Source organism: Callorhinus ursinus, unplaced genomic scaffold (assembly GCF_003265705.2).
Source record: "Callorhinus ursinus isolate GAN/ISIS: 27379988/994484 unplaced genomic scaffold, GSC_fseal_2.0 scaffold30, whole genome shotgun sequence".
NCBI lineage: Eukaryota > Metazoa > Chordata > Mammalia > Carnivora > Otariidae > Callorhinus > Callorhinus ursinus.
The window spans coordinates 11703760-11715081 of record NW_027397092.1 but is presented as its reverse complement, the minus strand read 5'-3'; the positions used below and the strand labels follow the sequence as shown (position 1 = coordinate 11715081).

Here is an 11322-nt window from a genome sequence, read left to right as displayed (position 1 = left end):
ATCAGGTAATGGTGGAATAAATGGATGGCTCTCCTCCCACACCCAGGCTGTTCTAAACGACCTCTCTTTCCCGTGTTCCGTTCTCCTTTCCTCTGAGGTCCATCCTGCATGCTGCTGCTACATCAGTCTTCCAAAACATCGCTCTTATCACAACACTCTCTTGTTCAGAACCCTTCAGTGCCTACCATCAGACAGACCACGGCACTCCGACTTCAACACCTTTGTGTCTCACGCCAGCTTTGGAATGTTTCCCCTTTTTTGGACAGACATACCCAAATCCTAGATGATTTGGGCTCCTACTCCTGTGAGACTACCTCCGATCTCAGCCCACAGTATTCTTCTCTTCCTTTCTCTTACAGCATTTAAAGGTGCCCATTGGATGTCCTGGTTGCAATCCCTCCAGTATTTATATTGTTTCAGTGAAGAATTTAACTCCCTTCTCCTGAATCCACTGAAGTATATCCCTCTATTATTCCTGTTGCTTGCATCTAGTATGTGGAGGTGACTTCTCCATGTGAGAGTTTTATTTGGAGGGAAAAAAATGGGCTAAACACCAAAGAGGCTGAAGGAAAAAAAAAATGGCTTAATTTTACTGAGATTTTGAAGGAAGTGGGATACAGAGACAGAACACACGTATTAAGTGGTAGATTTGAGTAACTTCAGTGAAATTATAATCTTAGTGTATTGGCAAGGCCCACCCTTCAAACAATTAAAGAACTTAACAGAACAGTGTTGAATGCAAACTAACATAGCACCATTGAGTATAGACAGTGGAATAGAGACATCCAGATACTGGGAAATCCCACTGTCATGGTAATAATTTGAAGGGAAAGAAAATGGGGTTTTGTTCCTAGGCACTCATGTGACCAGTCATTCCTTTCTGGGACTGATTTTCTACTGCCTTCTCTGGCCCCCTGTATGGTGAACCGGTTGGCATTGAAATCTGGAAATAGAAGCTACAGGGAGTGAGATGGATGTGTGGTATGAGAGGCTGCTGCTTGCTCCCCAGGTCTGGGGCATGATGTAGGGCTACTCATGGTTTCAAGTGTTATGTGGGATCAAATCAGCAGTCCAACTCCATGGTCAGAATGAAGCTGTGGTGATTGCCTCACAATATATATAAATATCGAATCATTATGTTTGTACACCTGAAACTAATTAAAATGTTATGTTAATTATACCTCAGTTTAAATAAAGAAGAAAAGAATGAAGCTGAGCGTGACACCATGTACAAGTGGGCCCACAGGTGGGTGGTTAGCTCGGATCTTTGTTGCAACATCTCATCTCAGCTGCTTCCACCTCTCAGGCAGTTCCCCTGGCCTGGTCCTCTGGTTGCTGAGGCTGTGGAGCTGGAAAAGCACCCATGATCCCACGCATGCCAGTGAGTGAGGGTCCCACTCCCCATTTCTATTCTGTAGCCTCATTCTTGCCCTGCTTAGCTCTTTGGAGTTGACACCTTACAGTATCTGCTTCATCTTCAGCTTTGGTGATGTCCCTTTATGCTGCTTCTCCTTGTCACCCAAATCCCAGGCTAGGCTCCCACTTGTTGGGGAGAGGTGGAGGTTTGGACACAGGGGACACAGAGGGGCACTGGGGAGGCAGCATGTGTCCCTGTTTCCCTGCATTAAGTCGAGCCCAGTGACCCAGACAAGTCTGCTAAGAGCAACCTCATCTCATTACATAAACTTTCAGTCATCTAAAATGATGGGCTTTTGTTCCCAGTAGAGGTGTATGGTGTGTGTGTGTGTGCGCATGCGTGCGCACACATGAGTGTTTCTAGTCACTTGGGTAAAAAAAGGGACATTAACTTAGATGGTAATGAATGTGAAATGAGGGCTTAACATCTCACATGGCACAAATGACTAAACAGAAGCCCTGAGCCTCTTCATGGAACACACGTTCAGCAAGAGCTACTGTAATAGTGTTTGGTTAATGTCAGCTCCGCATTAAATTTACATTATACTCTTGTGAAGAAGCTCCAACATTACCTGTTAATAACCAAGGCAGTACCTGGGCTTATACAGACTTTTTCATTTTGCACATGAACTAACACTGCAGCTTGCTGATGAGGGATCATGTGAGCTTGGAGATTCTGCATGCCAAAGGATGCTGTGTATGAATAAAAATTCTGGTCAGTGAAGGTCAGTTTCTCTGCTCAAGCGAGAATGTTGTTTCCCTTCTAATCAGACACACGCAGTGTTTGAAGAATCCAGGGGCCCTACATAAGTGATATGCAGCCCTAGTCTGGGCAGCTCCTCATGCAAGAAATGAATAATCCTTAATAAAGGCTCAAACGACCCTGGCTTCTTTCTGTACTGTAATCAGTTGTTTTAATGGTATGCCCTTGAGTGCCTCACAGGGAAAATGCTATAAAGTTAAGTTATCTTCCTTATCTTGCTTCAAGGAGGGCTGAATGGATCCAATCAGTCCTCCCCCATGTTGTATTTGATTCTGCCATAAAGACCACTGGAGTCAGCCTCAGTTTGTTGAAAAGCCAGCATTCCCTTTCTCTGTCAGGCTGATCCACGCCTCTGAGCCGCAGTGGACTTGAAACAGCAGGAGTCACCATCTTTATTGTTAGGCTGTGGAATTTGTTTTAGGCACATTCTAAATCCAGTCTTATGCCTTTTACTTTTTCTTTTTTTTTTTTCTGTGACAAAGGTGACCCAATTGTGCTTCTTTGATATTATGAACACAGCTCTTTTTGCTCATATCACAGAGGCATGTAACAAAATACAAAGGATAAAATTGTGTCTGTGCGTAGTAAGGACACAAGTTTCATGACTAAATTCAATGACATAATCAAAAAGGTGGTGTCCTTTCCCAAGTCATGAGCTAACAGGCAGAAACCACCTTTCAGAGTATTTTTTTTATAATGCTGAGATACTGCTCAAAAAATAATAGAACTAATGAAAATGTCACATTGACAGAGTAGCCTGTATTAAGATTTTACTTCAAGAAGGCATGATTCACTGAATATGACATTGACAGCAATAGTGTTAAAGTTTACAGAGTTAATAAAATATTCCAAGAAGAGTATGATACAGTTGCAATTGGAGTGTATTATTTTCATTTACTTGTAGAACTAAGTGGACTCCAGGGTTCAGGATTTTAGCCTTCAGATCTTATTTCTGCCTAGGAGAGGTATAGGGAGCTTTTTTAATATCATACTCTAATATAATATTCTAATACAGTGCTTCTAAGAAAGAAGTTAATTTAACAATGTGGTAAAATGCATGTGCCTTAGGACATTTGGAAAATATGCAGGTAGTAAAACTGCATAATGCTAATGCATTTCTCCATAAACAAATGTGCCATGTTTAAATGATTAAATACATGGGAAAAGGTAGAAGTGAAGACTAATAGTGGAAAGAGAACTAATTTTAAACAGAATGGTTGCAGCATCACTGAAGACTCAGCTCTCTGGGCTGGGTGAACAAATATTCCAGCAAATCTGGAATGAATAGCAACTGTTTACTATGACAGGTTTTATTTGTCTTGGGTGCAACCAAGACCACATGCTGTGTTTTGTCATGTTGGAAATACTGAAGCAGATTTCCTTTGTGAATGTGAATTTTTTTTTTTTTTAAGCCTTAACACCCCAGTCTCAACTCAGCTAGGTAAAAGCAGTAAGTTCTCCTTTCCTTACCAGCCAGACATCAATAAACCTTAAATCCCTCCACCAAAAGCACATAGCTGCGGTTCACTATCCTGGTGGTTGTCTTAGGTCACTGCCATAAATGGGCCAATCCTTCTCATTTCCAAGAACTATCTTTCTGTCTTTAACGAAACTAATTTTTTTGTTTTCTTTCTCCCATATAGTACAGCTCTTTTAATTCTATTCTCTAGTAAGATGTGCCACTGTGGTTATAGGGCTCTCACAAAACCAAGGATGCAGAAATTTTTACCTAGTGTGAAAATTGCTAATATTCTACCTTCCCCCCTCATTTATATCCTGGGTAGACAAAGCCATGCTTAGAAGCTGTTGTCTCCGACCACATTCACCTATTGGAGTTGCTGATTCGGCTGAATTTACGGAAAATGTGTATACCAGGGCTTAACACTTAGTTGAGACTAGCACAGCATACTGTGAAATTGTTTAGATCCACTTTCCATCTTGGAATAATGGTGGGTAGCAGATCCTTGCAAAGTGCTCATCACATTCCCTTTTTATGCGTTATCGAGATCATTTAGTTAGCAGGGAGATCCAGGGAGAAGTGGAAAGCTACGAGTTTAAGAGTAAAGGAAAGATTATTGTCTTCACAGATCAGAATCCAATCTTTTTGTCCTGTGGTCTTTACACTAGTTTGACAGGGGTTGGTATTTTTCCTCTAAAATCATATCATTCTGTTTGAAATGAGTTGAAGGCTAATCTTACCCTAAGAAGCCTAGTCAGAACTAGAGATTAGCACATAATTAATATAGTCATGCTCTGTGGAGCAGAAGAGGCAGAGATCAGAGCTGGTAGTGAAGGGGTTGGGACCAGCTGTAGGGCCCTGGCCCACAGTCTTGTGGGCACCCTGAAGAATACTAACCTTTAGTTATGACATGAGCTCTGCTCAATTAGTGACCACTGTGCACAGTGAGTGTCTGATCAGGGTTAGAGGTGAGACTAAAAAGGTGGAGAAAGGTTCACTCCAATACTTTAAATATTCAAACAAATATCTGGATACCTGCTATGTGCCAACTTAATTATAGATGCTCAGGGACACTGGGGCAAACAAGTACCTGCCCCTATAGAAGTCACATTGTAGTAGAGGGGGATAGAGGTAAAGAAGTCATTTTAGCAGTAAAAGATAAAAGAAAACTGTAGCAAGGCATAAGGATGGAGTGTGGTGGGCTGGCCAACCTTGGTAAGGTAGTCACTAAGGCATGACCCAGGCCAAATGAGGAGAAGCTACTTAAGAGCTTTTCATGTGGAAGGACAGCAAGTACAGAGATCCTGATAAAGAAATGATCTTTAGGTATTCAAGGAACAGAAAGGGAATCTTTATGGCTGCAGCTTGCCAAGATAAAGGAGGGGAAAGTGAGATGAAGTTGGAGAGAGAAAGTACAGCAAAGTTAAGAAATGAAGATCCCAAGAATGAATTCATTTTGAGAATACTGATAAATGATAAAGTCAACGGTGCATATGTGTTTTAAAAATGAAATTATCATATCTGTAGTTTTAAGGACAAAGCTGGAGGCTCAGTAGAATAAGCAGGAATAAGTAGGCTGTCTTATATCGAGCAAAGAAGCAAGATGGGGGAGCTTCAAAGCCTAGTGTTTGACATGCTGCTATTACCAAGCTGTTCGTATTGGAGTATCTCCAGGAGTAACAGTAGTACATTTGTGTATGTTTTTTAAAATGATGGCAATCTCCTTTTAAAATACTGAAGGAGTTGAGTAGATTTTTGCTTTTGACAAGTCAATTCGACCTAATTCTCCCCTATAGTTCCTCTTAGCACAGCTCTGTGTTTCCCCATCTTTTGCAGCAGGGTGGGGCATGGATCTCTTAAGTGACAGCTTTAACCTTCAGCTGGAGACTTGTGCTCCTTACTTACTATTCCTTTACCATGAAGGTGGCTGTGTGTTGTTGAATGCTTGCTAATAAGATAAGCTATCTCTGCAAATAAGAACCATCTCAGGAAACCCCCCCATTTTAGGGAATCATCAGGATGCTGGCACAATCTGCAGGTGAAACTTAACTTTGTATTCAAATTATCAAACCCATGCAGTTTGCTTGCAGAAACCAAGTGATTAGGCACACAGCTCATCCATAAATATGGATATTTTCCCATTCTAAATTCTGTTTTGTTTGGAATACAGTGAATGTTGAGGCATTATGGAGAATTGCCAAACATCTGGGCCTCTCTGACACTCCTGGAGTCCAAGAAGCAGTTCTCAAGTCTTCAAATTCCATCACAGGCTTGCAGCTTACTGTTCATATTATAAACAGCAAAATCTAGGGCACGTAAGTTTACTGGTCTGTTTTTCTTTTGGCAGAATTGAGATGCCCTGGTTTCAAGGAAATAGCATGCAACTTGCCAAATACTCCCTTCAACTCCTCATGAGAAATCTCTCTGCCTCTAAGACCATTCTGCCTGTGCTGACCTTATTTACAAAGGTACAGAGTGAAAAAGTAAAATTACTACTTCAAAAACAAAAGGTGTTAAATTGTTGGATGAAGAAAGTAGTACGTTTAAGAAGGGCGGGGAGGGGGGGAACGTTGAAGGGAAAGCAATGGAATAAACTGTCCTCAGACCTGTCCCTCCACTTTTCAGATGCAGTTACAATGGTACCAACTCCGATTTCTAGCCACGTGCCTCCTTGGCTCACACGTTTCAGTGGGTAAACTAATATATTTAATAGTCTCCCGATCCCTGCATTGGAAGGAAGAACTATCAGAAAAGAGATGATGTTTATAAATACATCACTTAGAAATATAGTTAATTCTTGTGATGGGTCTGTTCCATAAAGCACCACAAACACTGAATAAGTGAATATTAAAACAGTGCTCCCAGGGGAGGTATAGGGTTAGATTCCAGTGAGCTGCTGGTCACAACATTTTTGTCAGCTGATCAATATGTAGCCTTGTCTGGCGTATGTTTCTGTTTAAAGACACTTTATTTAATACATATTGTTGATTCATTAACATCGAATTCATGGCCAACAGTGCCATATCTCATGCCTGAACAAAGTTTATCTAACACAGTATTTTCTCCATGAGGCATATCACAGCCTCCTAATGCTTGGAAACACTACACAACACTTTCAGCACTCTGCCTGGGGACCATTCTAAATAGCAAAGTCAACAAAAGTCACAGAAATGCAAAAAGCATGGCACCCAGTAGATCATGAAAAGGACACTTGTTGACAGTGTGAGACCTGAAACAATAAGGCGGATCATTGTCTTATTCGACCTCCGCTGGGAATGTGCACTTTGGGTGACTCAGATTTTTCACTGCTCTGTGCATGTCCTCAGATGTCCATGGATGACCACAAAATTGCCACAGATATTGATTTTGGGGTTACAGATAGTTTTTAGTGACTGGCAAATTTGCAAATATGAAAGCCACAAATAACAAGGATTGACAAGTACAACTGTCCTTGTTTTCTTATCTCTAACAGGAGTTTTAAGCCATAGCTGTTAAAAATTTTTAAGAGCTTTCCCCCCCCTGAAATTTATAATATAAATATTACCAATTTCCTTTTGCTACTTAACATTACTTTGTGTGATATATAATCAAAAAAAGAAATAAAGCACAGGGTAATAGACTTAACCTTAGTGAATAATACTCCCAATTCAAGCAAAAAAAGTTGTCTTGTTTAATATGTTTTTCAGATTCCAGGCATTTTAGCAATCTGAAAATATCTGGTGGGTGTCTAATAACCAAGTTTAAAATAGTTTTTTTAAAATTGAATTTCCTCTTGAGAATAGTTAAACTGCTTTTCATATCCATAAATGTATATTGCATTGTTGGAAATTATGGAATAAAAAGAATTCATCATCTGTGTCTACATATGAGAAATGCATATGAGAATTAGCCACAAAAATAAAATAATCCCTTAAGGTTAGTGGTACTCACTCGGCCTAACTATTCCATTATTTTTCAGTTTGAACGACAGCCAGTTAGCCAAAGACCTCTGCAAAAAAAAAAAAAAAAAAAAAAGCACTGTGCCACACTAATCTTCCTAGCTTAAAATTTGTATTGAATCCTTGATTTGTGTCATTAGGCATATAATAAGATTGGCCAATCCCTGAGCCATTTGTGGCCAAGAGGGATACAGTGCACCTGACTGCCTCAGCCTAAGTCAAGTATTCTACCCATTTTGTTCAGGGCTGCAGTCAGCCACATGCTGAGAGCAGTTCCTCTGAGGCAAAATCCACAGCATTCCTGCTACCAGAAAGGGGAGTGGGCTGGCCAACCCAACAAATGTCCATTCCATTCTAGGGATAGAGTAAGTACGTGGTCTGCTGGTACCATGGAAAATCCTAGAGAAGGAGGTTTGAATGGCCCAGACCACAGGGTCTTACCCTTTTTCAGTTCATAGGCCTCTTTAAAAGTTGATGAACATTTCCTAATAAAAATACATATAAACAGGATAATTTGCACCAACGTCCATGATTACAAAAACAAAACAGAAAACGTGATCTAGGTTTGACTGAAGTTTTTTTACCATGAAAGCAAAATGTTGGTACATTTGGTACTTTTAGCTTGTTCTTGTTTGAACAGCTTTTGCTTTTAAAATCTTCTGTTGACTTTTTGAAACTTTCTTAGAAAATTTCAACATGATTATCTTAAAACATCACAGACTATCCATAATCTGTTTCTTGATGATGCTCGCAATATATGACGAGCCTAATTCTCTGAACCAGGAAGTTAGGGCCAGAAAGACCCTAATGAAGAAAAACTGCCTTTTGATGATCTGGGTCCTTATTTCAAAACAAGCTGGGAGTTAAACTGGAGGAGGGGCCTTTCTTTTACATAACAGCACACCTCTTCCTGTCATGTTAAAAAGCAGGTTTTCTATAAGCATCAGTAATGGTGAGTCTATCTTGAGCTAATGCAAGAGAACCTATAGCTAGTAGCTGTTCCTAGAGTCTAGGGCTGAGAAGACTTTAAAATCTGCCAAAGATCCACAGCATTCTCAAAAGACTTCTCCGCTAGACGGTTAAAGAAGATAAACAACCGGCACTAAAACTTGCTTGTTCCTCGGGTGGAGAATTAACCCGGGAAGCCTACTGCTGACACTTGCAATGAGAAAATGAGCAGACCATTAAAGAGTTGGTACAGTCATCACCCGAAGTAAATAGGGATTTCTCCCTTTTTGATGGTGGGGCAATCACTATCTAACTTCATCTCAATGAGTTTATTCCTGTGGACTGATGAGGAAAAACAGGCAGGCAAAGCCCAGTGCCTCCATTTCAAAACAGACTTTAAGTTGTTCTGGTGATGTCAGCCAGGCCAAAAAAGTGTTCCTGACACAGGAAAGACAAAGCCCTAAGACTATAAATCAATGAAAAATTATCTTCCCTGATATCAATTAGATAAAGCCAGTGACAAAAAATATAAGCATCTAAATGTAGTGTATGTGTATGTATCTGTGGGTACATGTATGTAATACATTTAGATGTATGTGCATGTATACGTGATAGGTATATACGTGTATATAATGTATACACACATACGTAACGGGTAAGCATCTACATTTATTATATGTGTGTATACATATATGTATAAATAGATTTATGGTGAAAAATGAAAACAACTAAAAAATGCTGACAGTCCATTTACCATGGAACACTAGCTATTTATAAGATTCTATGGCAATGTTTTGCTTTGGAAATAAAACAGTATAATTAAACTGGTAAAAAAAAAAAAAGTCCTTTAAAATAAGTATAATCTGCTTCTTGTGGTTTTTGTCAGGCTGCATGCCATTCCTTGAATTTCATGGCTTTATTTTTTCCTTCCCGTAGGATCCATGCCCCCTTTGTGATGAAGCCAAGGAAACACTGGAGCCTTACAAAAACAGGGTAATACAGGCTCCCTACTCTCCCTGAAAGTAGAGCGTTCCTATCCAACCTTCATATGCCCAAGTGGAGTGAAGCAAAGAAGCAAGTAACATTTGTTTACGGAGAATTTTTTTATCATTCCCAGACCCAAAAAAATAACCTCTCTCAGGCTTTTGTGATACTTTAGGACACCTCTTGCTGACAGAGGCACAGAATAGACCGAGATAAAGCACAGATGCTCACACAGTTCAAAGCTCTAAGGCCTTGGTGTTGAGATGCTGCAGGTAGGCTCCCAGGGAAGGGGCTTGGCAGTGCCACTCTTGCTGTTCAGGGTAGGCACTGCCTCTAGAATGGCAAAACAAACACCGAATGCTATTTTCACTTTTCACCTTTTTTCATAAAAGCAAAAGTCCTTCTCAGATTTTTTTCCAGTTAGCGAAACAGGTACTAATGTAGATCTTTCATAACAGCCACATGGCCTGATGCAAACTTTTGAAAAGCAGGGGAAACCTGCATAATGCAGTGTGGCTTCATGTATACGGAATGGATAGCATATGTGGTATAGATTACCTGCCTGGATCCTTTCTTTGGGAAGAGATTAAATGATTTTTCATTTAAGTTTTCTTTCTATTCAGAGAGAGATTTCAGTGCTAATTTCCACAAAACTCATTACCCCTAAGTGTTTTTCTCTGAGCAGTACTGGTTTTCTTACTCTGACTCTTAATATGAATCAAAGCTAACTAGCAGGTGCAATGTTCATGCTTTCTTTAAACTTGTGTCCCCATTCATTTTATCTTACTCTGTCATTTCCATGGAAGTGTTTTCCAGTAGCGAACCATGACGCCTTTCCCATCCTCTCATGCAAAGCACATCTGTTCTGATCCTCAGCTTCCCGGTTGGGACATATTTTATTTCACCAGGAATGGAGTAATGACCCAACACTGAATGTCATAGGTGTGACAGCAAAACAGCAAAACCAAGAGTTAAGGAATATAATGAAATCACCCAAGTTGTGGAAATCGGGGACGTGAGATCACTGGGGACCTCAGACGGGCAGACAACAGCAAAACCCCTCAGCATGAGAGCTAGTCTGGGCATCGGTTGGCATTGTGGGTGTTGTATCATTCCGTGCTCTCTAAAGTACAGAGCTTCAGTGTGTCTCTGTTTCAGTTTATTTTACAGGAGGTGGACATCACACTTCCAGAAAACTCTGCTTGGTATGAAAGGTATAAATTTGACATCCCCGTCTTCCATTTGAATGGCCAGTTTCTGATGATGCATCGAGTAGACATCTCAAAACTTGAAAAGCAGCTCCAGAAACTTGAGCAGCAAGGTGCTGGAGGCTGGAGGACGCCTTCATGATCCTCCACCCACTCTTGTCCAGACGGCGTCTTCCTAAGGACATGACCGTGGTGGCCTTTCCCGGCCTTAACAGACGTTCTGAACTGGGTGGTGCCCAATATATGGTGACATTACTCTTCTGACTGATGGAAGTATGGGAACAGTGTGGGAACTGTTTACCTGCTGGCATTTTATAAAATGAGAGGAGCATATTGGCAGCAAGGGGATAATGGAGGATGGGAGAAATCCATTTGTTTTATTTATTTTCCCTTTTGTATTAATATGGAAGCCCTTTCACATTCACTGGACAGTGCAGTTTATAGGAAGAAGGTTCTGCATCCCTGCTGCTGCCCTAAGGGCTTAACTTTTTAATGAAAGAATAAATGCTCTTCCACTCAGTAGATAAAGTGAAATGTGAATTGTTAATAACTGTGCACAGTCAATAAAGGGGTGTTTTAACAAATACATCTGCATGAAGCCTATTT

The 11322-nt window shown here is 40.4% G+C and overlaps 1 protein-coding gene across 3 annotated transcripts; it reads left to right on the top strand.

Annotated features, from left to right (window-relative positions):
• The first annotated feature begins 1187 nt into the window (after positions 1-1187).
• CUNH5orf63 (chromosome unknown C5orf63 homolog) lies at positions 1188-11300 on the top strand. 3 transcript variants are annotated; one of them, XM_073878605.1, is made up of 4 exons: positions 1188-1246; positions 5986-6106; positions 9461-9517; positions 10679-11300. In XM_073878605.1, exons 1-4 carry the CDS (start codon positions 1227-1229, stop codon positions 10856-10858), a joined length of 378 nt encoding a protein of 125 aa, XP_073734706.1. In that variant the 5' UTR covers positions 1188-1226; the 3' UTR covers positions 10859-11300. The 3 variants fall into 3 exon arrangements, with proteins under 3 accessions (XP_073734706.1, XP_025716659.1, XP_073734707.1); XM_025860874.1 differs by having other exon boundaries at positions 10667-11300; XM_073878606.1 differs by lacking the exon at positions 1188-1246 and adding an exon at positions 1317-1381 and having other exon boundaries at positions 10667-11300.
• Positions 11301-11322: the final 22 nt, after the last annotated feature.

What these genes read in the sequence shown, in the direction of transcription:
- CUNH5orf63 (XM_025860874.1), top strand. Translation starts at nt 1,227, where the DNA reads ATGTACAAGTGGGCCCACAG. An exon ending in TGCTGACCTTATTTACAAAG is followed by an intron (nt 6,107 to 9,460) that starts GTACAGAGTGAA and finishes TCCTTCCCGTAG; the next exon opens with GATCCATGCCCCCTTTGTGA. An exon ending in TGGAGCCTTACAAAAACAGG is followed by an intron (nt 9,518 to 10,666) that starts GTAATACAGGCT and finishes TCTCTGTTTCAG; the next exon opens with TTTATTTTACAGGAGGTGGA.